The sequence below is a fragment of the Dipteris shenzhenensis genome, chromosome 18 (genome assembly GCF_047967505.1).
Source record: "Dipteris shenzhenensis isolate YYH24624 ecotype China chromosome 18, Dip_SZ_1.0, whole genome shotgun sequence".
NCBI classification, from domain to species: Eukaryota; Viridiplantae; Streptophyta; class Polypodiopsida; order Gleicheniales; family Dipteridaceae; genus Dipteris; species Dipteris shenzhenensis.
Window position 1 is genome coordinate 11,982,176 of NC_141613.1, and position 27,316 is coordinate 12,009,491.

A 27,316-nucleotide genomic window follows, 5' to 3' on the forward strand; every position below is an offset into this window, starting at 1 on the left:
TACAAATAAAGCAGAACGGAGGGAAATAAGGATAATAAGTGTATGAGAATTAAACGGATGAAATAGAAATGTGATTCAAGTGTATGGTAAGACAACGGATGGCGGAAGATACTAAGTGTATGAAATATAAAGCAAAGAAATCATTTATCTCGCTCTTTGATCGGAGCTAGAAAGGACTAGAGTGGGAGATATGTGACCGATGATGTCGCTCGTAGTCGTCTATGTGCTCGACCAATCTTCAATTAATTACACGGTGATTTTCGTGGTTCCAATCGCCTTCTTGATTCAAGCGTTCATATTTGGCTGGGGTCTTCGCCTTGTTGAGCTCCGATCGCCTTATTGAGCCTCGTAGCTTACTGAATTTCCTCTTTTCTTTTTTTTAAAATAAGGGCCTTTGAACCTTGGGGTTCTTTATCCTTGCTTTGTAGCAAGTCAAAGGAGTCCTTTGACTTGAGAATGTTGCGTGTCAATTCTCAGAGCTGCAGATGGGGGCAGAGACAGCGAGCGTGCAGATTGAAGAGTAGGACACGGAGACCAAGAGTTGATGGGGCTTCTGTGATTGCTGTCCGCGATGGCAAAGGGCCTGCTTCAGTTCTTCCGTTCAGACTTCAGAATTTTGCAGTCCAAGGCCGAAATATTGCAAGCAGGCAGAGTTCAGACCCGGCAGATATCCATAAAGATTGAAGCGCGTGCAGAGGGAGTTTCCCAACATAGAGGAGGCGGTACGGCGCTATCGAGTCTGCCCAGTGCCATTGTCTGCGGATTGCTGTTCACAATGGCAGAGGGCCAGAGGCTGCCTCCTTCAGTACTTTGGATTTTGGAATTCAGAGCCCAAGAGAGCACGCGGGTCGAAAAACTGCAGGCGGCTGGCTGAGTAGAAGGAAGAGCTGTAGTGTCACAGAGAAGAGACTCCTGAAGAGTCTACAACGGGCGCACATCGCGTGGGTTGAAACCTTGGGTGAAGGCTAGGCCTAGCAGAGTACACGTCGGCCAAGGCGGCTTTAATGCATGCCTATGATGGGCGTCTGGTCTTTGGAGTCTGCGCACTATGAGCTTTGAGGACCGGGAGGTGTCTTCAAAATTCGCACGGCAGCGGGTACATGAGCGAGCTTGAACGGGATTACAAAAACACACCCGTGGCATCGTGGGCACATCCTTCAATATAAGCTTCCTCTCCCCACAAGCTGTGATTTTGCACACACTCAGGTGGTCCTCTTGAATCCTCCACTCCATAGGACTTATCTTTCTTTCGATTTCCACGCAAAGGAGATTCTCTTTAATTCCTTCACAAGAGCGTGACCAAAGCTCTGATACCACTGAAACCAAAAGGTATTTCTTTTCACACACAAATTCACCACTTAATCAATTGGAGAAGAACAACACAATCACACCACGAAAACGACAGCAGACTGGGTACAATCTCCCCCCCCTAGATGAGTGGCTCACGCTTTCTCATCTAGAGTATTTATGATATTTCATAAAAGCACCAAGGAGCCAAAATTATCCCTCTCTTCCAAAATGAGGGATTTGCTTTACATAGCCATCTTAGGACCCAAAAATGAATTATGTCCATTACAAAATATATTGCTCAAACTTGCAATAATAAAGCAAGTACAAAATTGGCCCATGGCCATATATAATGCGCTGTGTGACACCTCAATCGGTACCCTCGCACTAACTCCAATCCTTGCTATGAGTTCCATCACTTGTACTCAAGCCGCCAATTACATTAGTTATTAACAATCGATTGAACGAATCACCGAATCAACCGATCCCAATATAACCGCGCTCAAAGCACAATAATCAAGCACAACACCAATAACACTAGCGACATCAGTATTAACATGGAATCGCCCACAATACCAACCATCTAGCATGGCAAAACACAAGCTAGTCAGGCGTCCCCAACTAACCACACAAAGTATCCACTATGACCCCCGCCGCGTCCGGTGTGCTCCTATGGAGTGCTTTGCCATAGTCACACTTGACTAAAATAATAATGTCCAAAGCAAGATATATCTGAAATATAATTGCCGTAATAGGTGCCGCTTCCACACACCATCCTGGTACACAGGTCCATCTTTGGTAGCACCTCCTGGCACCACCTCCTTCAGTCACGTTACCGCCTTTGAACTTGAGCAATCCAGCCGTCACGATCTTCCAGTTGTCCCCCTCATAATGAGTGAACAACCTGGAGTCTTCGAGGCACCATGCTTTGAGGGTGTGTTTCAACCCGTCCTTCCTTTGGCAAGGTCCGCAACCAATGAATATTTCCAGATAACCTGGACCATGAACTCTCGCTGAGTTCTCAAGCAGGTACTCTTCTGGCTTCAGTACTTTTTGTCCATCACCTTCTAGCAATCTACGTCCGAGATTTGAAGAAGCACCAATACTTTCCCTTTTGCGCTCGAAGAAGGCCAATTCCTTCCAATCTCATATCACTTGAAACAAATGAAGAGCAGAGTCTCTCCACAACATGCTATAAAGGCTCAAATGCAAAATATTAAGTACATACCAGACTGTTGTATTGCCTGTGTGTTTGCTCTGAAAGCAAACCCTGTACCTCAATGAGGCACTCACCAAGAGCCTGTGTAATCCTTTACTGTCCCCTTCTGAAGTACAGCATCCATCTGACCATGAGACCTCAGGGCTTTCCATGGAATCCACCCTCGTGTTAGTGTCAACAGCCACGCACCTGGAAGGTACCAAGTGCTCCATGCTGTCCTTCACCTTCACAAAGGCATCTAACTCCTCGTCGACCCATATCTCTATGTCAGATATTCTCACTGTTATTTCTTGGTCAACATATCTGACCTCGGTAACACTCCGTGATGTCACCAGGAACAACTCTTTGATAACCACATTTGCTTTGGCCTCTCCCTCTGAATCTGAGTCAGGACTCCTTTTTGTTTTTTGATCCGCCTTTTTCTTTCTGCAGTCCTTTGCAAAATGTCCTGGTGTATCATAGTAGAAGCACTTCAACTTCTGCTTCCTCTTAGAAGTCTCCTCGTCGTCAGAGTTGTCTTTCTTAGACTTGCCATCGCTAGGCTTGCCCTTTCCTTTGCCAGCGTAATCCTTTGCCAGCATCGCCTTGTCTTTGTCCTCGTTGTAGAGCTTCTCTCGAGCTTCCTTCTATAGCAGTAATGGACCCAACTCCTCAAATGTTAGAGGTTTGGTCCTTTGTCCTGCTGTCACGATCGTAACAAAGCTCTTGAAACTCTGAGGTAGTCTCCTTAGTACCATCAAGGCTAAATGGCATGAGTCTGTCTTCTGACCAACTGTTGACAGTTGATCCCTCACCACCTTGACCTTCGTCAAGTGGCTATGGATCGTATCTCCTTCTTCCATATCAAGATTGTAGAATTGATGCCGAAGAAGCAAAATCCGGGAGGTGTTGTCCGTCTCGTATAGATCCTTCAGAGTGACCCACGTCTCTACTGACGTCTCGGCCATCTGGATATGTGGAAGAACAGACCCCGCCGTAGTCCCTATAATTAATGCCAGGGCATGGACATCTCTGTCTTACCAAGCTTCGGCGCTCCTCTCTATCTACTGCCATGACTATCTCCTCTTGCCTGTCCACCATATCCTCTGGCTTCGCCTCCACTCCCGTGGTCAGCTTCCACAACTTTTGAGCCACTAGATGACTCCGGATCTTCACTTTCCAGATCGGGTAGTTGGTCGCGTTGGGTTTCCCAAACTCTCCAAAGTTAGGGATATTGAATGAGAGAAAACTGGGGGAGGAGGAAGGGAGAGTAGGGGCTGAAGAGGCTGTTGAGATCGACATCTCTGCTATTTATACCACACAACAAAGTCAACCAAACTCAATTTCAGTAGACCAGAACTCTGAACGCACCTGACTGAACTTGAGTCACCCTCCTTTTCGCAGGGGTACAATCCTCCAGTCGTGGAAGTCGATTCCCTAGAGCTTCTGAATCAGGGTCATCCTTCAGCAAGGTCCCTGCCTTCAGGCTCCCACACCTGTGAGCCTCCTACTTGGGCTTTGATACCATGTTAGAAATGACCCAACAGAGGGTACGCACAGCGGAAGCCTGATAGTATTGCCCAGGAGCTCACACAGTGTGCGTGTGGGGTGTGGAATCACAAACTTCTTTACTTAATGTGCATCACATAGATGTGCAGACTCATCAATAGACACTGAACCAGCCAGATATAGAAGACACCAAAATAATATATTTCCGTCCAAAGCTATGGACACAATACACAAGAGATAGATCTAGAGTCCCACTAATGGTGTGGTCCTCTGATCTTACCACAAGGTACTTCTCCTATCTGCCGGCTATCTCCAGACTCGAGCCCGCGTGCTCCTTGTCGAGCTTCTGTAGACTTGGTCACCGTGCCTTGATCTCTACACCTTGCTGCCCTGGATGTCAGCCTAGGTGTGCAGCCCTAACTCAGCTTGTCTGCAGCTCTCTAGCCTCCTATACACCTCCTGGATGTAGGTCCTATAGGTGCTGATCTGCTGCTCCAGATGATGATTTATGAGGGCTGGAGGCCCTCCTTTTAGAGGCCTAGGGGCCTGTCATAAAAAACCGACCAGTCAGCTTCATACTGGCCGACCAGTCTGCTGCTGGTCCAGCCCTTTAAGGGCTCTAAAACCAGGGCCCTTTGGCCCACACTTCTAGGGCCTTTGGCCCTCCAATCTAGGCAAGGGCCCAGCCCTATATAAGGCATGCCACTGCCCACTAGCAGCCCCATTTGCTGCTCCACCTGGCCTCCATGTGGCCGACCCAATCTGCTGGTCTGGCCCGCCCTTCTGCGCCATCTCCTCTGCCAGACAGCCTGCCACGCAGGCGCCTTCAGCCTGCCTATGCCGCCACCTGTGCGCCTCTTTTGCAGGCCCATGGATTCCTGTTTTGACAGCTGCCCACATGGCAGACTGTGTGCTGCCCATGTGGCGCCTCTGCCCTTTCTGTGTGCTGCCCATGTGGCAGCCCCAGTATCCCCTGGTCTACCTCCCCCATGCTCTCCTCATATGGGGGCTTACAGATGGATCACGGGGAGGTGACCTTTCCAACACAAACCTCACACAAAAATGAAAATACTGCTAGCTCGTCTAGACTTCAAAGTTCAGAGTTCAAACTACTAGATGGTCTAGAGTCTAGACTCTATCTAGATAATACTAAGCAGACTCTAATACTCCTAGTTCTGAACATCCTCCTCCTCAGCCTCCTCAGCATTTTTATCCTCATGCTCTATACCACTGGCTGAATCCTCATACACCTCAGAGTCTTCCTCTGGATGTGGAGCTGCACTAGTACTATCCTGTGTGCGGAATTGAGTGATACAACCTGGAGCCATAAGCTCCTCATATAACATGGAGTAGATATCCCTCTCCTCATGAGGGATGCCAGGAATGTCCCGGGTCTTTTTAATGTCAATTTTATCGGGATAGACTTGCTGAGGCTCAATGGGGTTGCCTTCTGCTCCACCAATCGCAGGTTGCAATGGCAGAAAACAAGCCTCTTTAGTTGTGTTGTAGATAATCTATCCCTCTTCTTAGTGTGGAATAGAGCCCATGTGCTCCCGTTTCTCTCACACGAACCTGAACTACAATCTTGTGAGAGAACTTGCATGGCAATGCGTCTCTGCAAAAAAAGAGAGAATAAGATTCAACATGGAATATTAATTGAGGTGTGAAGTGGATGCAAAAGCAAGAGACAGGTCACATACTTCCAACTTCTCATTGAATTTGCATGGTACATAGTACTTGGTACTTACCAAATTTAGAGTGCCAATGCCATATTTCTCCCACCAAGACACAGGCTGCAATTGTGTCTCCCGCATCAATGTTGTCTGGTGTCCAAACATTTGGGTGCTATTTTGATAGATGAGAAGCTCATCCTCTAGTTGTCTCGTCACCTGCACATCCCCATCCATCAACTTGCTGATCTAAGAGCTCCATCCTTCCTCGAGCTCTTTGATTGAGGTATTGCTGCTCAGTTCTCCATAGGGGATGCAAGATGTGTGCCACCGCATGGATTGGCCTATGGAACCAATCCTGTCCTTGGTTCCATATCTCTCTAATATCCTGAATTCTGCATATGACACAAGTTGAATAACATGCTAGTAAGTGTCACATCTGTCATCATGATAAAATAAAAAATGCTAAAAAACAATTCAACATTCAAAGCATACATATGCAAAGAACCTCTCAGTAGATAAGAATGTTCCAGCATCAAGAGCCTCTCCAATCTTATCCATGAACTCGTAAAGCAGCCCAATGGTGCTTCCCTCCATGTCAGTGAGTCGGAGAACCTATAAATAGGCTGAATTGTCTTCACAAGTGCATCAGCCTCGGCCCACCAAGTTGGGTGTGTAACTATGCGAGCAAAAGAGAGAGATTTTGGCTAGTCTTTATCTTCCCATGCAAACCACTCACGGGACACAATAGTGCGTAACAAGCCTGGCCGCACTTGGATCAATCTCTCCACCACGATGAACATGTATGCAAAGCGAGTTTTCGATGGCTTCAAGAGTTCAAGAGCTCAGCATTTTGGGCCACTTAGTGACAAACTTCACCATACTAGAAGGCTTGCGAATAATGTCGCTCACCCAAGGTACTTACCGCTCCTGGAATTAGAAGTAGTGCTTGCTGGGAGCCGTTAGGAAAAAAAAGGCTATGCTCCTATTTCCTCAACTTTATATCAAATTTTCCTCAATGTCCAATGAAAATCTGAATGGAAAGATTCTCTAGGGGTATTTAATCATAGAACAGTCCTGAATTCGGAGATTATAATCAAATCCCCCAATTGCAGATTCTGTCCCAATTTTGCAGGTCAAGTTTTTTACATGAAAATTTGAGAATTTCTAAGTGATTAGGAAATGACTAGCTAGATAAGGAATCGATGAGCGAAATAGCAGTAGAGATCAGTAAGCTTGCACCTGAATTGCAAGAAATGCCATCCTTGTCAAATTGCTGTTTTTGAATTACTCAACATGTTGGGGTAAAGGCACTGGCCACCCTTGTAACAGTATTTTTCTAGTACTACTAAGTACACTAAGTACACATTGTACTTAGGTACTTAGTGGCCCTAGTCTTATCCATATATATACTAGTGTGTGTACTTGGGGAGGTACCACTCATTCTTTTATCCCCACCCACTGGTGTGTGACTACTGTGAGTGTGTCTCTCTACTCCCTACTCTATCTCTCCCTCACACTCTCCGTCAACTGGTATCAGAGCCGACGGGCTCTCTCCCTCTGCTTCCACTCCCTCTCTCCCTAGCCTACCCCTACCGTACGGACAAGCCCGTACGGCCGTACATCGTCCGTACAGCCGTACGGACGAATCGCGACAGCCACAGCTGCAAGGCGGGATCGCGGGCATCGTAGCCAGGACACAGCTGCAAGGCGGGATCGCGGGCATCGTAGCCAGGACGCGGCTGCAAGGCGGGATCGCGGGCATCGCTGCCAGGACGTGGCTGCAAGGCGGGATCGCGACAGCCAACGCGTGGCTGCACGTCGCAGCCAAGGGCTGCTGCAAGGCGAGGCGCGGGCGTGGTAGCTGCGGCGTAGCTGGAGCTGCAAGCGATGGCGCGGGCGGCGTAGCTGGAGCTGCTGAAAGGCGGGAGCGCGGGCGGCTCAGCCAACGTGTGGCTGCACGACGCAGCCAAAGGCTTGCAGTAGCGCCTTTGCGCTTGCTTGCGAGCCAAAGCTGCGAGCCAAAGCTGCAGGACGTAGGGCGTGGCTGCACGTCGCAGCCAAGGGCTGCATCTGCGCAGGCCAGAACTTCAGGGATTTGGCATTAGTGACAGCCTGTGAGAGCTGTGTGACTGAGTTGGGCTTCCAGTAACAGCTCCGGGTTGTGTGCAGGCCTTTTGTGTCTGGGAAGTGATGCTGGGACAGCCCGAAGAGGGTGATTATGCTGTTAAGGTTCTTGTGGATTTGCAGAGCAGCTTACCAAAGTTTCTGTGCTAGAAGTGTGTATGCTTGACACTTGGGCAGAGGTTTATGCTTTTGTCAGTGTGTACCCGCACATGCCTTGTGAGCAGTAGCAGTTGATGCCATTTACTGTGTTAATGCACGGAATGTGCAGCAAATTCAAGGGGCTTTTGATGCTATTATGCTTGGGACAAATGCTTTAGTTTGTTGCTGCAAGTACATCCACATTTGGTACAGATTTAGTCGATTTTGACCAAGTTTGACTTTAGTCAAATTTGGGGCTTTTGTAGCCTGACCAGAAATCTGTCAAGTGGGAGCACTCTACATGCATCAGGCTATCTCGTAAAGCACTACTATGCTTTGAAAGTGCAAATTTGACTTACAGTTTTTTTTTTTTGGTCAAAGGTCAATCTTTTAATTGGGGTCAAATCTCTGATTTTCTTCATGCTTTCAAAGGGCTTTTGAGCAATCTCACTTCCAAACTGTGAATTCAGTTGGGGGGGAAGTTTCTGGAGCATATGGAGGTCTAAAATCAGAGATCTTCATCCACAATCTGAGATTCACTGTTTTTTTTTTTTTTTTTTTTTGACAGTCCGGGACTGTCAACCAGCAAGTTTGACCAGATTTCACTGTCAAAAAGGTCAAAAAGTACTGCTATTTTTTCAGAAAATAGTTCTGGGCTTTTTCTGGAACACTTTGAAGGAGCTGTACCGCACTTTCGCCAGCAAAAAGACAGGAACAGATTGCTGTACTGTTTCTGCAGCAAGTGGGAGAAAGACTTTCAGTTGGTTTTATGCCACTGAAACAGTACCCAGTTCATTTTCTGATCGTACTTCCGCTGCGGGGGAATTTTCTTGGAGTAACTAGTGCTTAATTGCACGACTACAGGGAGTCAAACTCTATTTTCTTTACCATGAGTTCCAGCAGCGACGTGTCGTCCTTGTTCCAGATAAAGAAGTTCGAAGGAGCTAAAAACTACGACATATGGAGGACACAGTGCTACAATGTGTTGATGCAGAAGGACCAGTACAAACCTATAAAGGAGAAGGGTGTTAAGCCCTCCAACATTACTGATGAGCAGTGGGAGAAGATGGATGGCTTGGCCAGGTCGACCATTATGCTTACAGTTGTTGATTCACTGGTTGTAGGCATCAGGGATGAACCTACTGCGTGGAAAATGTGGCAACGCCTTGAGGATACTTATGCCAAGAAAAGTGCCACGGGAAAAGCTTACTGGCTGAAAAAGCTTGTTGGTCTTCAAATGAAGGATGGGACAGCTATGTCCACTCATATTATTGAGTTTAATAGCATATTCAGCCAGGTGATCAACCAGGGGTTGAAGCTCGATGATGAGCTGAAAGCTACACTCATCTTATGTTCTCTACCTGAGTCATGGGACACATTCAGGACTTCTACCAGCAACTCAAATGTCATTCTGTTATTTGCAGATGTGGAGAGTGCTCTTCTACAGGAAGAGATGAACAGAAAGAACAATGCTATTGGGAAGTCAAATGCTTTGAATGCACGCAGCAGGTCCAAAACACGTGGTAAAGACAAAGAAAGAGAGAGGAGCAAGTCCCGCTCTAAGAGTGATCTTGTATGCAACTATTGTGGCAAGAAGGGACATATTGAGAAAAAGTGTTTTCAAAAGAAGAATGACCAGAGAGCCAAAGAAGGCAAGGCTCAAGGCAAGTCTAAGGGCAAAGAAAAAGAGGAGCTGAATGTTACTTATGTTAGTGACAGTGACAGTGGACATGAGATATGTTTCACCTCTTCACTGGAGGCTCATACACTTCATGCTGGTGATGGATCAAATATGTTTTCCTGGATTATAGATTCAGGAGCTTCCTTTCATGTGACATCCTACAGAGATCTGTTTGTCAGATATGCCGGAGGGCAGAAGGGAGTTGTCTTTCTTGGTGATAACCATGCATGTTCTATCATTGGTATAGGTGATGTCAGACTTGTGCTTGAAAATGGCCAGCAGTTAATGCTCAAAGGGGTCAGGCATGTTCCTGAGGTGAAGAAAAACTTGATTTCCACAGGGTTGTTGGATGACGATGGTTATCATACCACCTTTGGAAGTCAGAAATGGAAAATCAGCAAAGGGGCAATGGCTATTGCCAGGGGTCCTAAGGTTGATACTTTGTACTCACTTCATGCTGGACATTGTCCGCATTCTGATGTAAATGCCACCGAGCTGCCAAAGATTTCATTGTGGCATAGCCGGCTTGGCCATATGAGTATTAAGGGAATGGAGCAATTGGCTCATTTTGGTTACTTGCCGAGTCTAAAATATTCAGATTTGCAGAAATGTGAATTTTGTCTCTACGGTCGTCAAGTACAAATACCTCATAAGAGAAGGTCAAATCAGAAATTACAGCTCTTGGAGCTAGTACATACAGATGTGTGTGAGATGCCTACACTCTCTTTAGGAGGTTCAAAGTACATACTGTCATTCATAGATGACGCCACCCGCAAAGTGTGGGTTTACACTCTCAGAAAGAAGAGTGATACGTTCAAGGCTTTCACTAAGTTTGTTGCACTGGTTGAAAATGAGACAGGCAAAAAACTTAAAGCCTTACGATCTGACAATGGTGGAGAGTACTTGTCCAAAGAATTTCAAGAATTCTGTGAGGCAAAGGGTATCCAAAGGGTTTTGTCTACACCATATGATCCTCCACAGAATGGTACAGCTGAAAAAATGTTCAGAACCATTCAAGAGAAAGTCAGATCCATGTTGTCACATGCTGCATTGCCCCACACATTTTGGGCTGAAGCTGTAAAGACAGCTGTGCACCTTATTAACAGGTCACCAAACAAGAGACTATGTGGTGGTGTGCCTGAACAAGCATGGACGGGCAAGCCTCCGTCTTACAAACACCTACGGGTCTTCGGTTGTGTCGCGTATGTGCATGTACGCAGGGAGGACAGAACTAAACTGGATCCAAAGTCTCTTAAATGCATATTCCTAGGTTACGGTGACAAAGGTGAGATGGGCTACAGGATTTGGGATCCCAAGAACAGAAAACTTATACGCAGCAATGATGTCGTGTTTGATGAAACCATCATGTTCAAGGAACCTGTTGTACAGCAGGAACCTTTAAAAGTAACTATTGATGATGACAGGCATCATGGGCAACACAGACAGGCTGTAAATCAGCCACAACAGCAGCATAATCAGCCATTAAATGATGCTGCAGCAGATCCTAATGGACAGCCAGTTATGGCAGAAAACATCCCAATGGATGAGGCACAGTTAGGTGATCTTCCTGACATGCAAATGCAGCCAGGAATCATGGAACAGCCACCTTCTCTGGGTGATGAACAGGCTGGACAGTCAGCTCAAGATGATGGTCTTTGGGTTAGAAGGTCAACCAGACAGACGCGGCAGCCAGAAAGATTTGTTCCAGGCATTGATTATTTGATGCTCACTGATTGTGGAGAGCCTTCATGCTACAAAGAGGCTAGGCAGAGGGCAGACAAGGTTCAATGGGATCTTGCTATGAAGTCTGAAATGGACAGTCTTCACAAGAATGGCACTTGGGAATTGGTACCCTTGCCTACTGGTAAAAAGGTACTGCCATGCAAATGGGTTTATAGACTTAAAGTCACACCTGGTGAAAAGCCAAGGCATAAAGCCAGACTGGTTGCCAAAGGGTTCAAGCAGGAATATGGTGTTGACTTTGAGGAGATATTCTCTCCCGTTGTCAAGATGACAACACTCAGAACTGTATTAGCATTCGTTGCACATGCAGATATGGATTTGGTCCAAATGGATGTCAAAACAGCATTTCTTCATGGTGATTTACATGAGGAAATTTTTATGCAGCAGCCAGAGGGTTTTACAGTGAAGGGCAAAGAGAAGCTTGTATGCAGACTGAAGAAAAGTCTTTATGGTCTAAAGCAGGCACCCAGGGAATGGTATCATAAGTTTGATACATTCATGCGAACCCAGGGTTACAGGAGAAGTGACATTGATCACTGCTTATATACCAAAAAAGCTTCAGATGGCAGTTTACTTATCCTCATTTTGTATGTGGATGACATGTTAATTGCTGGAAAATCTCATAAGGAAATGAATGCCTTAAAAAAGAGATTGCACCAGACCTTTGATATGAAGGATCTTGGTGATGCCAACCATATATTGGGTATGCGCATACTTCGGGATAGGGAAAAGCGGTTGCTATACTTGTCTCAGAAGGAATACATTGGCAAGGTCTTGCAGAGATTTCACATGGAGGGGGGGAAGAGTATTGGTACTCCATTACCTCCTTATGTGAAAATCAGCGCTTTGGACAGCCCTCAGACAGATGCTGAGAGAGCTGAGATGTCAAAGATTCCGTATGCATCAGCTTGTGGCAGTCTCATGTATGCTATGGTTGCAACCAGGCCCGATATTGCGTTTGCAGTGGGAGTGGTTAGCAGATACAATGGCGTGGGTATCTAGAATGCAGCAATGCGTTGCTTTGTCTACTACAGAAGCTGAATATATTGCAGCCACTGAGGCGTGCAAGGAAGCTATATGGCTATCTCGGCTAGTGGCAGATTTGGGGTACATACTCCATTGTTGCATTGTGACAGTCAGAGTGCCATACAGTTGGCACGAAATCCTGTTTTTCATGCAAAGACGAAGCACATCGACGTGAAGTATCATTTTATCAGGGAGGTGCTTGAGAACAAGCAACTTCAGCTTGTGAAAGTTCACACTGATGACAATCCAGCAGATCTGTTGACAAAAGGATTGGCTGCTGAGCGGTTTGCACACTGCAGACGGCTTATGGGTATTGGATAAGCAGACCAACTAGTCCTGTACATGATGATGTATATTGCTGTTTTTTCTTTTACTCTCTCTTATGGGCACACTGCCTTTAAGTGGGAGGTTGTTGGGGTAAAGGCACTGGCCACCCTTGTAACAGTATTTTTCTAGTACTACTAAGTACACTAAGTACACATTGTACTTAGGTACTTAGTGGCCCTAGTCTTATCCATATATATACTAGTGTGTGTACTTGGGGAGGTACCACTCATTCTTTTATCCCCACCCACTGGTGTGTGACTACTGTGAGTGTGTCTCTCTACTCCCTACTCTATCTCTCCCTCACACTCTCCGTCACAACAAATACAGATCAGATTTCTGTCAAGCTTAATCATCTCAAGCTAGGCGATGAGGTGCACCAAGATTGATACAAATCAGAGATACATAACTACAGATCAGAGCAGTTCTTGAATTCCGGCCAGATGTTTCTGCTCATAGCTCCTGTGTTTTAAGTCCGACCACCACCAAAATGTAGGAGCAGAACCTAGGGTCTAGATAGGAGTGATTAGGAAATGACTAGCTAGATAAGGAATCGATGAGCCAAATAGCAGTAGAGATCAGTAAGCTTGCACCTGAATTGCAAGAAATGCCAACATCCTTGTCAAATTGCTGTTTTTGAATTACTCAACAAATACAGATCAGATTTCTGTCAAGCTTAATCATCTCAAGCTAGGCGATGACGTGCACCAAGATTGATACAAATCAGAGATACATAACTACAGATCACAGCAGTTCTTGAATTCCGGCCAGACGTTTCTGCTCATAGCTCCTGTGTTTTAAGTCCGACCACCACCAAAACGTAGGAGCAGAACCTAGGGGTTAGGGATATCAAAACAAGCTAGATTTGACATGATTTGGTGCATTGAACTTGTAGATCATTGACTGACCCTGCATCAGACAAAAAGCTGCAATGTGGGGTCAAACCCTAATGATTTGGTGATTCCAGCACATAGGGAGAATTAGGAGATCAAGATATATCCATCAATGCAAAAAGTTATACAATGCAGGTACAGTAATCTGAGATAGCCTCAAAGGACAAGAAGAGGACCCTGGAGAAGTCAAAGTCCAATCTTCCAACCAGTCTTGGAGTTCCAAAGGAGGAATTAGAACAAAAGGCGAAAGCATAGAAGTAATTTATTGCCACAAAGGACGATAATGAGAGCTCAATCCATATGTAGTGGCTGTTAGAGAAAAGGGGAGCACAGTACCAGCATCATCTATAACATCAGCAACCGAGGTGATGCCTTTAAATGAGACAAAGTAGGAACTTCGAGGTTCCTGTAAAGCCAAGGGAGGCTGAAATACTTTCGACCAGTGAATGCTTTCAGCTCTCAAAGAATTCCCAAGCAAAGATTGCTGTCCATTCCATTCCAGATGAGAATAAACATGCTTCCAGTCAAGAAGCAAGCGGGAGACAAAAGGGCATCCAGGCAAAGTGCCATCACCAAACTCGGAAATACTGATATGAGTGACCAGAGCCCTAATCATAAGAGCCCAAGGCTGATCACCTTGCAGAAATTGCAGCAACATTTTCCCCGTGTGGGCAAGAATATGCACATGAATATCCGTGATGTTCAATCCACCATGCATCTTGGGAGAACAAATGTGATGCATCAAAAGCAGCCTGAGACATTTTCTGCCATGTTTGGATTGCCAGAAGATTTCCATAAAGACAGGCATGAAAGATGTAAGATCTGCCTTAGTGAACATGATCAATGGCAAGTAAAATTAAATATATGCCACAAGGATGTGGACTGCACTATGCGAAGACGAACGTGCAAAGGCCAGGTTGCCAGTTTCCAATACTCAAGCTTTCCTAAGCTTAGCCAAAACCCAATTAGTTTGTTGTCGGCGAGTGAATTCCCACCCCAAAGGGTAACCAAGATGACGAATAAACTGAGTGGGTGGAATGATATCCCCGGGCCATAATGGACTATGCCAGTCTTTGGAATGCAAAGGGAGGAGCTTAGACTTCTGAAAATTAACATGAAGACCAGTTGCCAAACCATAAACAGAGAGGGCCTGCATCAAGGCACCAAGATCATGGGGTGTATTCTTTGGGGTAGAGAAAGAATCATCAGCATAAGCTTGAGCAACCATGCTGCGATTAGCATCCAATTCCAAGCCATGAAGTGATCCTGTAGCCACGAGATGATCAATATATTGTAGCATAGGATGAGTAGCAATGGCATAGAGTAAAGCACTGAGAGGACATCCCTGGCGGACCGAACAATGAAGAGTCCACTCATCAAAGATATCCCCAAAAAGAATGCAAGCCGCATTGCTATCTTTGTAAGGCCAGTAAATAACCTGCTGCATTTTTGGTCCAAACCCCAAAGCCCGCATAGTTTGCGAGATGAAATCCCATTGAATTGGGTCAAAGGGTTTTGCAATATCTACCTACAAGAGTAGAACATCCTGCTGCGTGTATTTGGCATATTCAATCCCAATATAAGCATTGGCAATGTTATCTGTGATATGGCGACGTGGAACAAAGCCATATTGGGAGGGATGCAACCCATATGCAAATAACCTTTAATCCGATCAACCACCGTTTTGGCAATGGTCTTGTAAATGACTGGCATGAGCGTGATTGGCCTCCAATCACCAAGTGAATCACATAGCTGCTTTTTTGGAATCAGCTTGAGAAGACCCTTTTTCCATGACACAGGCATCTGCTGATTTTGCCATGCTGTATTTACCATTTGTAGCAAGGTGAATTTAAGAAGATCCCAGAATGCAAGAAAAAATTCTATAGTGAGACCATCCCATCCTGGAGATTTCCATCTGCCATAGGATCTCAGTGCATCAGACAATTCCCTTTCAGTGAAGGGATGTTCAAGTTCCAAAGCCTGAGCATACACTTTTTTTTTTGGGTGAAATCTTTGATTGATTATATTATATGAGTAGCAACCTTAAAATAAGGTGCTACAATGACATCAACTGAAAATTTCAGTATATGCCAAAAAGACCTCATGATCTATGGAGCGGGTCTGCAAGCAATCAAAGAAGGATTGCTGCAGAGAACGCCAAAAAAAGCCAAACGGAGAGGAAGTAGGATCACCAAAGACTTTACAATTCCTATATGTCGATAAAGTCCATAGTGCCTAGTAGCCAACCCAAACGAAGAAAAGATGAAACTCTGGTCTGGATGGATGAAACCTAAATAGCCAGAAGAACTTCCCAAACGGAACAAATGGGAATCTCGCTCGCAGGTGCTGTCGAAGCAGATCAAAAACCTCATGAGAGCATGGACAATGCCAAAACAAGTGAGGCACAGTCTTCGAAGAAGCAGAACATCTGTAGCAAAGTACAGGAGCAATGTGTCGATGAGCTAATAGCTGTCCAGATGGAAACACTCCCAAAAGAACTCGGCAAAAGCAAACCTGTTGCGGAAGCGGTACTTTATAGGCCCAAAGTTACTGTAATCTTTTCCTCCACCACTTGGTTGGGCGATGCATTCGCTAAACGTAATCACCTCTCTCTGAAACCCAAGGTTGAGGCAAAAGGATTTTATACAATGCAGGTACAGTAATCTTAGATAGCCTTAAAGGACGAGAAGAGGGCCCTAGAGAAGTCAAAGTCTAATCTTCCAGCCGGTCGTGGAGTTCCAAAGGAGGAATCGGAACAAAAGGCGAAAGCATAGAAGTAATTTGTCACCACAAAGGATGATAATGAGAGCCCAATCCATATGTAGTGGCTGCTAGAGAAAAGGGGAGCATAGTACTAGCATCATCTATAACATCAGCAACCGAGGTTATGCCTTTAAACGACACAAAGTAGGAGCGTCGAGGTTCCTGTAAAGCCAAGGGAGGCTGAAAGACTTTCGACCAATGAATGCTTTGAGCTCTCAAAGAATTCCCAAGCAAAGATTGCCGTCCATTCCATTCCAGATGAGAAAGAACATGCTTCCAGTCAAGAAGCAAGCGGGAGAGAAAAGGGCATCCAGGCAAAGTGCCATCAGTGCAGCCAAGAAAGAAATCCCAGTGATTGAGTTGCCAATGACCAAACACAGAAATACTGATATGAGTGACGAGAGTCCTAATCATAAGAGCCCAAGGCTGATCACCTTGCAGAAATTGCAGCAACATTTTCCCCCTATGGGCAAGAATATGCACATGAATATCCGTGATGTTCGATCCACCATGCATCTTGGGAGAACAAATGTGATGCATCGAAAGCAGCCTGAGACATTTTCTGCCATGTTTGGATCGTCAAAAGATTTCCATAAAGACAGACATGAAAGATGTAAGATCTGCCTTAGTGAACATGATCAATGGCAAGTAAAATTGAATATATGCCACAAGGATGGACTGCACTATTCGAAGACAAATGTGCAAAGGCCAGGTTTCCAGTTTCCAATACTCAAGCTTTTTCCGAAGCTTAGCTAAAACCCAATCAGTTTGTTGTCGACGAGTGAGTTCCCACCCCAAAGGGTAACCAAGATGACGAATAAACTGAGTAGGTGGAATGATATCCCGAGGCCATAATAGACTATGCCAGTCTTTGGAATGCAAAGGGAGGAGCTTAGACTTCTGAAAATTAACATGAAGACCAGCTGCCAAACCATAAACAGAGAGGGCCTGCATCAAGGCACCAAGATCATGGGGCGTATTCTTCGGGGTAAAGAAAGAATCATCAGCATAAGCTTGAGCAACTATGCTGCGATTAGCATCCAATTCCAAGCCATGAAGTGATCTTGTAGCCACAAGATGATCAATATATTGCAGCATAGGATGAGTAGCAATGGCATACAGTAAAGCACTGACAGGGCATCCCTGGCGGACCGAACAATGAAGAGTCCACTCATCAGAGATATCCCCAGAAAGAATGCAAGCCGCAGTGCTATCTCTGTAAAGCTAGTAAATAACCTGCTGCATTTTTGGTCCAAACGCCAAAGCTCACATAGTTTGCAAGATGAAATTCCATTAAACTGTGGATGGTTGGCTGGTCTCGTAAGGTTGACCTACGACGTAAAGTCGAAAGTCGTGCATGGGCACCATGGAACCGGATGATAAGGGGCTGCTCTTGGTTGGGGTCCCTCCCAACCCGCCATGCTCTCTCAATCCTGTGCTCAGTCGCCCCTAGGGTAGTGATCACGAAGGCCTGCGCATCTACCATCGGGGTAGCCTCAGTGCGGGGAATCCCACGTACTCTGATGTTGAGAGCCTTGCTGGCTTTCTGCTGCTGCTTCAGGAGGGTAGCCGAAACGGTTACCCTTGCAAGTTCCCGTTTGGCTACGTCGACCTATCTAGACGTCTCCTCGATGGCAGATTCCATGTTGGCATTCTGTGCCTCCACAACTTTGGTGCTCCCTGGGACTGTACGTACAGCAGTGACCTCCTGTCGGAGCTGTGAGATCTCCTGTCTGAGCCCCTGAATAAGATCAGCCTGGACTCCGATAGCCTGAGACTACTCCTGTATGAGTCGTTCCTGCTCTTGGGTGAAGCGTGTCTGCTCCTGTGCGAAGCGTGACAGCTCCCTCTTGCGCTCTCGGATGCTCTGGACCTCCATCAGCAAATACTCCCAAGCCTCCGATGGGTCAGCTCATCCGTGCTCTAACGGAAAGTGATAGGACTGTGGCCTGAAAGTGTGAGGAAGAGACTTGAGGCTGGGTGATGACTGGGTAAGATGGGTGCGGTATTGGGATGATGAGGCGATCCCAGCAGGGTGAGGGAGTGTGGGCTGACTGAGAGGCAGAGGGGAGAGAAAGGTCGAGTAGTGCAGAGCAGTGTCCAACCCCTCCAAAGTAGGTGTCATAATCGGAGAGAGAACTGTAGCGGGAGAAGAAGGGAGAGATGGAAGAGATGGTGTTAGTGACAACCCCTCTACCCTAGGGGAGGATGGGGCAATCGATGTCATGGGTAGGGGTATATCAGAGCCAGGAGCTATAACAGTAGAGGCTGTGGGCGGAAGTGGAGCTGAAAGTGAAGCTGGAACTGGAACTACAGCTGACGCTGAGGCTGAAGCTGAGGCTAGTGCAGATGCTGAGTATGAGGGTGTAGCTGATGTAGCTGAGACCGAAGCTGAGACTGAAGCTGAAGCTGAGGCGGAAGTGGGCCCCGCCTTTGCTTTGCTGTCCACTCCAAGTCCACTGCGGTTGTATCGTGTGTTCACATCTTCGAGTTTCGGCTGTGTTTGTTTTTTCTTGGCGGCTTTATCTGTATCCTTGCCACCTTTTTCCATTTTGTTTGATTGACCCGAGTTCGGTGTAGGTCTTAGTACAGGAGCGGGAGCGGGAGCATGAACTTGAGCTCCCTCCCCATGATGGGAGGTACCCCCAGGGGGCTGAAAAGAGGCTGAGGGGTGGCGGGGGGGCTGTAGGTAGGCTGAGAGCAGGCGGGGGGGCTAGTAGGGAAAGGGGGGGGGTGGTTGGAGAGCAGGCGGGGGTGGTTGGAGAGCAGGCGGGGGTGGCTGAGGGAGTAGCTGAGGGGTCATGAGGGGGTGGATGAGGGATGGCGGGGAGGAGCTGAGGGGTGGCGGGTGGCTGGAGTAGAAGGGGAGGAGGGGGCGCAACAGAGAGAGCTGCAGCTGGCGGAGGGAGCAGCAGCAGGCAGCGGGTGGAGAGAGAGAGAGAGAGAGAGAGAGAGAGATGCATGAACGTCCGCGGGAGGCCTCGTGGGCCTATGGGACAAAGTAACCAAAAAGGAAAACTCATACAAGCTTGGAGTAAAGGGTGCGCTAGGGCCCTTGCTTATACTGATCTAAATCGCTCAATAGCTTGAGCAAAAAATCAAATACAAACTGAAGTAGACTGAGAGGTGGGACTCAGAAACCAAAGCCCGGCACTGTGGTGGCTCGTCTATGAGCGATGAAAATATCTCGGATCTGCATCTGTCAGGATGTCTCACACTGTGGTGGGGGGGGCGTGCGGTCTCCTCGATCTTTGAACTCGCTGGGCTATGTATAGAGTGACCCTTCGTCTCGGGCAGTCTCCCTTGAGGAGAGCTATGATAGGCCGGACCTCAATTCAGTGTGCTCTAGTCTCTCTCCGTGTCACGATTGGTCTCTATGTCTCTCTCGACAACACCGTGTCAGCTCTCTCTGCTGATCTAGACTGCCCGCATATAAGGTAGCTCCTCCTCCATCTCGTTGTGTCTTGAGCTAACTCAAAAGTGATTGGATCCAGGACTTTAGTTCAGTCCTTACATCAACATGTATAGAAATCTTTGACGCGTTGTTGTGCTCGGCCAACCTCTATATCCTGTGGTCTGGTCATCTTCTATTGCTCTCTAATCTGTTGTAGTAGTGTCTCCCTGTGTCGGCGCATCCCAAGCAGATAGAGCCCAATGCAGACCTGGTTAGGGAATTGGATCAGTCATGAGAGTAGACCAAAGCCACTCCCCTTATGGTAGAGATAGTGGTATCGTCCCCGGATCTCATACTAGGTTGGGTAGGCGCCAAGAAAATGCTCCTCTGTCTCAACCACTCCCAATGTGCATAACATACAGATCCATTGCTCTCTGGGTATACTTGCTGCTCTCCCTACCTCAATCCTCAATTGATGGGATGAAACCCGCATTTGTCCAATGGCGATCCTCAGTGCATGTGAGTCTCCTCTACCCTCGAGATACTGGTGTTTGATGATGAATCCCTCCTCCAATACTCTCAAGAAGTGGTTGCGATAGAACTAGGTCTTGGTGGGGAGCTGGAGGAGATCTAGAGTTTAATCTCATTTTGTGGGATTGACTTAGGAGGCGCGTCCATGCTGTATTGAAAGAGGGGAAGGCTGTCTATTTGAATATAGTGCTTGGCAAACCATGTGTTTGCCCCGCTCTCAGCTAGTCGTCTCGATGACTCCAGGGCCAGCCTCAGTCAGGGGAAGGATTTGGTGGCATCGTTTTGTATCACTGAGACAAGGGTGTCCGAGGCGTGGGCGAGGTCTATATCATCTCCAAGTAGGGCTAGAAGTTCTCAGTCTAAGTGACTCACATACACTAGGTTGAGGGCATGATCAACGTGGATTTGGACATGGGCAGGTGTGGAAGAGCTCTCCTTGTGGGGCTGGCATAATAGCAGAGATACAGAAGGCCAAGTATGAGTGGTCATCTCCGAGTGGGGGAGGGGGTATATTGAAGTCATGTATCCGCGAGACAAAGGCTAATGGGCCTAGTAGGTAGTCCACTATACTTGTCCCACCGCCATGTGGGAAACACATGAGTCCCTCAGATGATGGCCATCTCTAAAGACCATTATAGATGATCAGGTCAGGGACTGCCCACAACTCAAGTAGAAGTTGCCCGTACCCTGTCACATGTCATGCATCTGTAGAGTGTCTCAATATCCCGAACTCAGTTGCATCTAGCTTCGAAACTATGTGGGGATCTCTCTTATATGCAAAATCTAGTAGGTCCACTGGTCTCTCTCCTATCCATGCATTGAAGTCTCTCGGAAGGAGGGTGTCTCCCTATTTGGAGAACTTTGTGATGTCATCATTTATCGTCTCATAGGGGCTGTGTCCCTCTGTATTGACCTCTCATGCATAGGGTGACGTGTCTGGAGGAAAGTAGTGCAGTGCAATGAAGATCGATCGGGCATCTAGCAGTTGGACTCGTATCCACATATGTCGTGCATGTTCCTCTCTCCTACCACAAATATGAGCAGTTGAGCTAGCCTTCGTCATGGCTAAGTTTGCCCTTCACCTCTGGAGTGCCAACACAAACTCAATACAAAGACTTTGTATAAATGGATGCTCAAGTAAGTCTGGGGGTGTGGATTTGTATGTGTGAGAGCATACTTTTATACTATGGTCTACACTCACTGCTGGGCGCTGATGACGTCAGTGGGGATGTCATAGTAGCTAGTCCCTGCTATGCGTGATGGAGTTTATGATTTTCAATCTTATGAGTGACTATCGTAAGATTGAAACTGCACTATGTTGCGTTTTTAGAGGATGAGTTTGGGAATGTTCCTGGATTCATCTAGGTATATGCTTCTGCCATATTAGCGGACATGCAAATTTCACCTTGTGAAGTTTTCGTCCAAGTTGCGGCCTGCTGATTTTGCGATAATTCTTTTTATCTTAAATGGTGTGTTGCCCTATCAGCTAGATTTAGATTTAGATGCTCGTTTGGGAGAGACTAAAATTAAATCGTTTAGAATTCACAAGCAGTTGTAGCTTGAATGAAGAGATTTGGACTACTTTTTGATTAGCCTTCTCCTTTAGTGCTAGCCTTCGTCATGGCTGAGTTTGCCCTTCACCTCTGGAGTGCCGACAGAAACTCAGTACGAAGACTTTGTATAAATGGATGCTCAAGTATGTGTGGGTGTGTGGATTTGTATGTGTGAGAGCATACTTTTATACTATGGTCTACACCCACTGTTGGTGGGCGCTGATGACGTCAGTGGGGATGTCATAGTAGCTAGTCCCTACTCTGCGTGATGGAGTTTATGGTTTTCAATCTTATGAGTGACTATCGTGAGATTGAAACTGCACTATGTAGTGTTTTTAGAGGATGAGTTTGGGAATGTTCCTGGATTCAGCTAGGTATATGTGGTCTCAGGTGTGATTTGAAAAGGGCAGCTACACCCTAGAACCTCGTACTCCACTATTTCTCCTCAATTCCCTCCTATGAGCTGACTCCCATTGTATCCTGTCATTGTGGGCAGCCCTCTCTCTGGGCTCTTATGTGTCTCGGTGTCGAAGATCATATCTTTGTCAATATATGTCTCCAAGAACCCTCCTAGATCGGACCAGAGCGTGTCATTACAATTCCACACTCTATTTTCAGTCCAATGTGTACACACATTGAAAAGGAAAAAAAAGGAAAGACAACCAGGACTTATGTACTTCACCACGTCAGATAGCTGAGACTTCATAGAGATCAGCTGCAATGTGGGCTCGTAGATGATGAGCTTATGCACCAGATTCCAGAGTATGTGTCTTTGTACTAGGCACCGAGACAAACCCCCACAAAAACTGACTGAACATGGATCACACAGACTCAGAGAGAACCAAAAGACTACACAACCCAAAACAGATAAACTTAGAACTGAACTCCCCCCCCCAAACTCAGAAAACAGTCAGCCTCAGAATACTATGAACCCACAGCCCACACCCCTAAGCTTCCATCAAGAACAACAGCTCGTAATTCCCACAAAGCTGCAATAGCGCCACCTACAATCCTTCAGATGATCTAAACTAGACCATGCATTCTCTGTATCAGCTCACGTGCAAACGATGACCGTCATGCCTGTGTGGTAGCCATGCTCAGCCAACTACAAACAGCTCGCTATCTCTGGAGGTCTCTAGCACCAAGGTCTTCTCAGCGCACACAAGCTCACAAAACTCCTTGGTCAAAAGCGTCTCTACCCTCAACCTCGAAACGATCGTGTGCCCTGAATACCAATCAGCTCATGTTCTCGCTGCAGCAACTTCGTCATCCATCTCCTTCACGTAAAGGTACCCAGCTCTACAGCTTCTCTTCCCTCACAAAGAACTCGGAGCCCACGGCCCTCCCCAAACAAACTGTCCGTGAAGTAACGACGCCCTTTCACCAAAAAAAAAAAAAAACTCCAGCCATCGGCAGACTCCCTGTATAGGATCTTCGAGCTGCTTTCACCAAGCCACAGTATTCCTTTCCTCAGCCTGCATCCTTACGATTCCCACAAAGCAGTCATCTACCAAACCACTTCTGATAAACACCTCCAGCTAGAGCCACGGCCTCTCAGTTCATGGAGCTCATAGACTTTCGTCAAGGTTCTCACACTACGATAGCTTCCTGCTCATGGAACACGCATGTCGCCATGGTTCTCCAGCTTTCTTGTAGAGACCCCCTCCTAATCTAGTCGTCCAGCCTTCCCTTCAAGGAGCCCCCCCAGTGCAATGTAGATCCTTCCAGCGTCAACCCAATCAGCTCCCAGCCGCCATCTTCACGTAGCTCCACTCGTCAGCCAAAGCATCCCAATTCTTGATTACGTAGCCACCTTGCATGTGCATGCTCCCTTCCATATTTTCCAGCCACGTCATCACGTGGAATTTACCACCCTCCCATAAAAAAAATGCAAATACCCCCCAAGGCACATTAAATGCACATTTTGGACCTTTGGTCACACAATTCCCACACACATTAGTATGCACATTAAGGCTTGCATGCACCCCCATAAACCCACGTGAAAAGTCCCTTGACATGGGCACCAAAACATATCAAATTCCCGTAACATGCAAGACCGTGTTGACTCAGAAAATTATAAAAAAACCCTTCATGACTTGACTTTACATGACCCCAAAAACATTTCACTTGACCACATAGTGGACACCCTTGCTTTGGAAGTCTGGTACAACCACATTGCATCTCATCATTTCCCATGAAGTCCCTGCAAAACATACTTTATTGTCTCAAAAAAACTATACATCAGTCCATCATGCTTGTGAAAGAAAAATCCACAAATGCCAAAAGCCCACACCTACCCTAGATGCGTACAACTATGTGCCTACCCACAGCTATATACAGTGCTCAAAAACTTGATACAGGTTTTGTCCTATCAACGTTCCCATGGGCTCAACACCATCATAACTCCTGATTTTCTTTCTCTTCCTTCTCCTCCTTGTCTCCTCTCTCTTGAATGATCACCTTACCATCCTTGTATGCATCCCATTTCCCTGCTTCTCTTGCTTCCATTACTCGTACCATACCCTCCCTCTGGTGCTCCTACTGTAGGAGAGTGAGGTCATCATCCAAGTAAATTCGGGTTCCTTTCAGGGGTCTCCCTCATGCTTATGAGGGTCTTCCTGTCCATAGCTGTCCGGAGCTTCATCAGTAGTGGCCTTATAGGTGCCTTGGGCTTGCCCACTCTCCAAGCTGTCTCGCACGTAAGGTTCAGTCCCATTTTGGTGAACAAGACCTATGCATCCGCCATAGGGGTGTCTCCCACTGTGAGACCTCGAACCAAAACTTTTATAGCCTTGCTGTTCCTTCTTTTGTCTTTCTCCAAAGAATCTGAAATAATGTCTTTCTTGGGGACAGCTGTGCCTTTCTTGACTACATCTTTCCATTCTAGGAGTGCAGCCTCTCCTTTTGAGATCTTTTGTGTGAATTCAGCGTGTTTACCTTGCATGGTGGCCTGCAAGGATACCAGGTCTTTTCTGAGTTTTTGGTTCTCAGATTTCAGTTCTTCCATTGCTTTGTGTGCTCCTTCAGGAGCTCCTTGTGCATCTCTCAACTGTTGTAGCTCAGTTTCCATAGCTTGCATTTGGTCTTTGAGGCTGGTTTTTTCTGATTCCCCTATTGCTCTTTCCTTCTCCCACTCCTCCTTCTTGCTCTTCTCCTTCCTTCACTCATCTTGCATGCATCCACTCTGTTTTTTGAACTCAACCAATGCCTTGTCTACATGCGCCTTTTCATTCAGCAATGCCACATTGGTGGCTTCCAAACCGTCCACCTTCTCGACCAACACAAGTTAAATCTTGTGAAGGTGAGAGATCACCTCAGAGATCCCACTCTTGGGCACTCCTCCTGCTGTGTAGGCATTTATAGCAGCATCCAAAGCTTGCTTTCCCCATGTATTTTCTGTACAACCTTGTGTAGGCATTTTAGCATATATTTCCGTAAATCCCTGTTGCTTTTGATGCAGAGATTTTATTTTATTTTGTTTATTTATTTATTATTATTATTGAGAGAGAGAGAGAGAGAGAGAGAGAGAGAGAGAGGTTTTAACCATCTGTTCCTCGTCACAGAAAAATGAAGATGCTGATCAGTCAGTAAAGGCACCTGTTTCAACCGTCACATCAACTCTTAGCAAACTGAAAAAGCAAGTAGAACAACATCGCAATATATATGTTCAGGTTAGATTTTGCATACAGTCTCTCAAGTATTGTTGAAAGTAACGTGATTTTCCCTGCTGGATGATACTAAAATTTGGCTTGTTTTGATAGACAAGGATAGATGCCAACAATGCAAAACTTCAGAGGCTCACTTCTCAGTTACTTCAGTTTGCTGAAGAGTACCGTACATCCTCAGGCGAAGAAATGGCAGAAGAAAAAGATCTGCTATCTATTTGTATCCAAAAAGCGCTTTGTAAGGTGTCTGAGATCGATTCAAATGCAGTAGAAAAGGATGGTCCTAATGCTCAGGATGAAGCTACATTTCTTCCCATTCTATCAAATACCAGTCTTGGAGATCCAGTGAAGCTTCCTGTGGTCCTCAAGCATCCTTCATATATTACATGGACCTTTTTGGACAGGTAACCTCTAAAATCTTTTGACAGACTAAAGACTTCACATTAAATCTTTCTCACTCTTGCACATTGTGAAGAACTTTTCAATCATTGTGTTGAAGTGCTTATTCAGGAACCAAAGAATGGCAGAGGATCAATCTGTTGTTGGAAGAAGGCGGATCTACTATGATCAAAACGGAAGTGAAGCATTGATTTGCAGCGATAGTGAAGAAGAACAAGGGGATGATGAAGAAGAGAAACATGATTTTAGCAAGGGGGAGGATTATATCATATGGTATTATCAGTTTCAAGGATCTGATGATAAGATTTTACTTTATCTTTCATTCAAAGCATAAGTTTGTAGGGTGAGTTGAACTTTACACTTTTTGCACGTGTGATCTACAAATGAGAAAGGTAGATTCGTGTTAGTAGTGTCCTTTGAAAGGAACATTAAAGCTGTGGTTGAGTTGCTTGCATTTTCGGTTTAGAGTATATATCTCTTAAGAAACATAAATTCACATTTCTGTTGGTAAGGCCAAGCTTGTTTGTGGTATTTGCACAGAATACTACAAGAGGGTTTCATTGTCTCTAGGTGCCATCAAAATTTGGTATTTGTATGATATATAGATTTTCCTCGGAGAAAATAAATGCCTTTTGCTATGATAATTCTCGTTATCTTTTGCCCGATGTATAATGATCATTCCATCTTCCAAGCTTCTCCTTGCTGATTCAGTCTTAAGTGGCTAAGTTTAAAACTGAGTGAACCATTGCAACCTTGTTAGGACAGGAACTATCTCTGCATGAATTGAGCTAGAGATCATTATTTATGGCTGGTGTCAAGCATAGTCCCCTTCTTGTGATATTGGCAGGAGGGCTATTCAGGAGCCTGGCCTGGGGGACGCTATGTTAAAAGCTTTAGCAAATGCTATGGAAGCACAGCACTCTGAGATTGAGGTAAACATCCTTGTCTTGTGTTAAAACTGAATACAAAAAGACAGCTGCTGTTGTTGTCATTTTGCAAGCTTGTAGTAGGTAGATGCCACATGTACTAATTGTGAACCAATTGGAAGGGTTTATGTTTCCAGTTTCTCCTTGCTGGCTCACCTATGCTTTTTCTTGAATGCTGGCTGTGATTTCCTCTAATAATCCAAGAATGTCATTCCATATCTTCAAAAAAATACTTATAACGAGGCTGGAAAGCCCAATTGACTGAGTGCCTGCTTACAGTCATGCAATACATGCAGTAGAATCCATTCTGTCCTCCATTTTGAATTGTGATTTGCAAGTAATGCATGACTTTTGGTGCATTCCACACCCTAAAGTGAATCAAGTCTTCCTTTTAGCAGTTCACTTGTGTGTCAACTAGAAACTTCTTTTTGGTTGTGTGCACAATAAGGATCTTGCTGGACTCTTTTAGCAGTCAGTTGTGTTCCAAGT

General features: G+C 46.0%; 1 protein-coding gene and 1 pseudogene across 6 annotated transcripts in view; one reads left to right on the forward strand and one right to left on the reverse strand.

Annotated features, from left to right (window-relative positions):
* The window catches only part of LOC147890804 (histone-lysine N-methyltransferase CLF-like), a 97,544-nt gene that overhangs the window by 30,602 nt on the left and 39,626 nt on the right, over positions 1-27,316 (forward strand). For all 6 annotated transcript variants that reach the window (XM_087389355.1, XM_087389359.1, XM_087389357.1 and 3 more), the window contains 4 exons: positions 25,401-25,508; positions 25,599-25,906; positions 26,013-26,174; positions 26,749-26,833. In XM_087389355.1, coding sequence (XP_087245481.1) covers positions 25,401-25,508; positions 25,599-25,906; positions 26,013-26,174; positions 26,749-26,833 — 663 coding nt within the window. The remainder of the gene's footprint in view (positions 1-25,400; positions 25,509-25,598; positions 25,907-26,012; positions 26,175-26,748; positions 26,834-27,316) is intronic.
* LOC147890805 (uncharacterized) lies at positions 5,164-6,415 on the reverse strand (annotated as a pseudogene).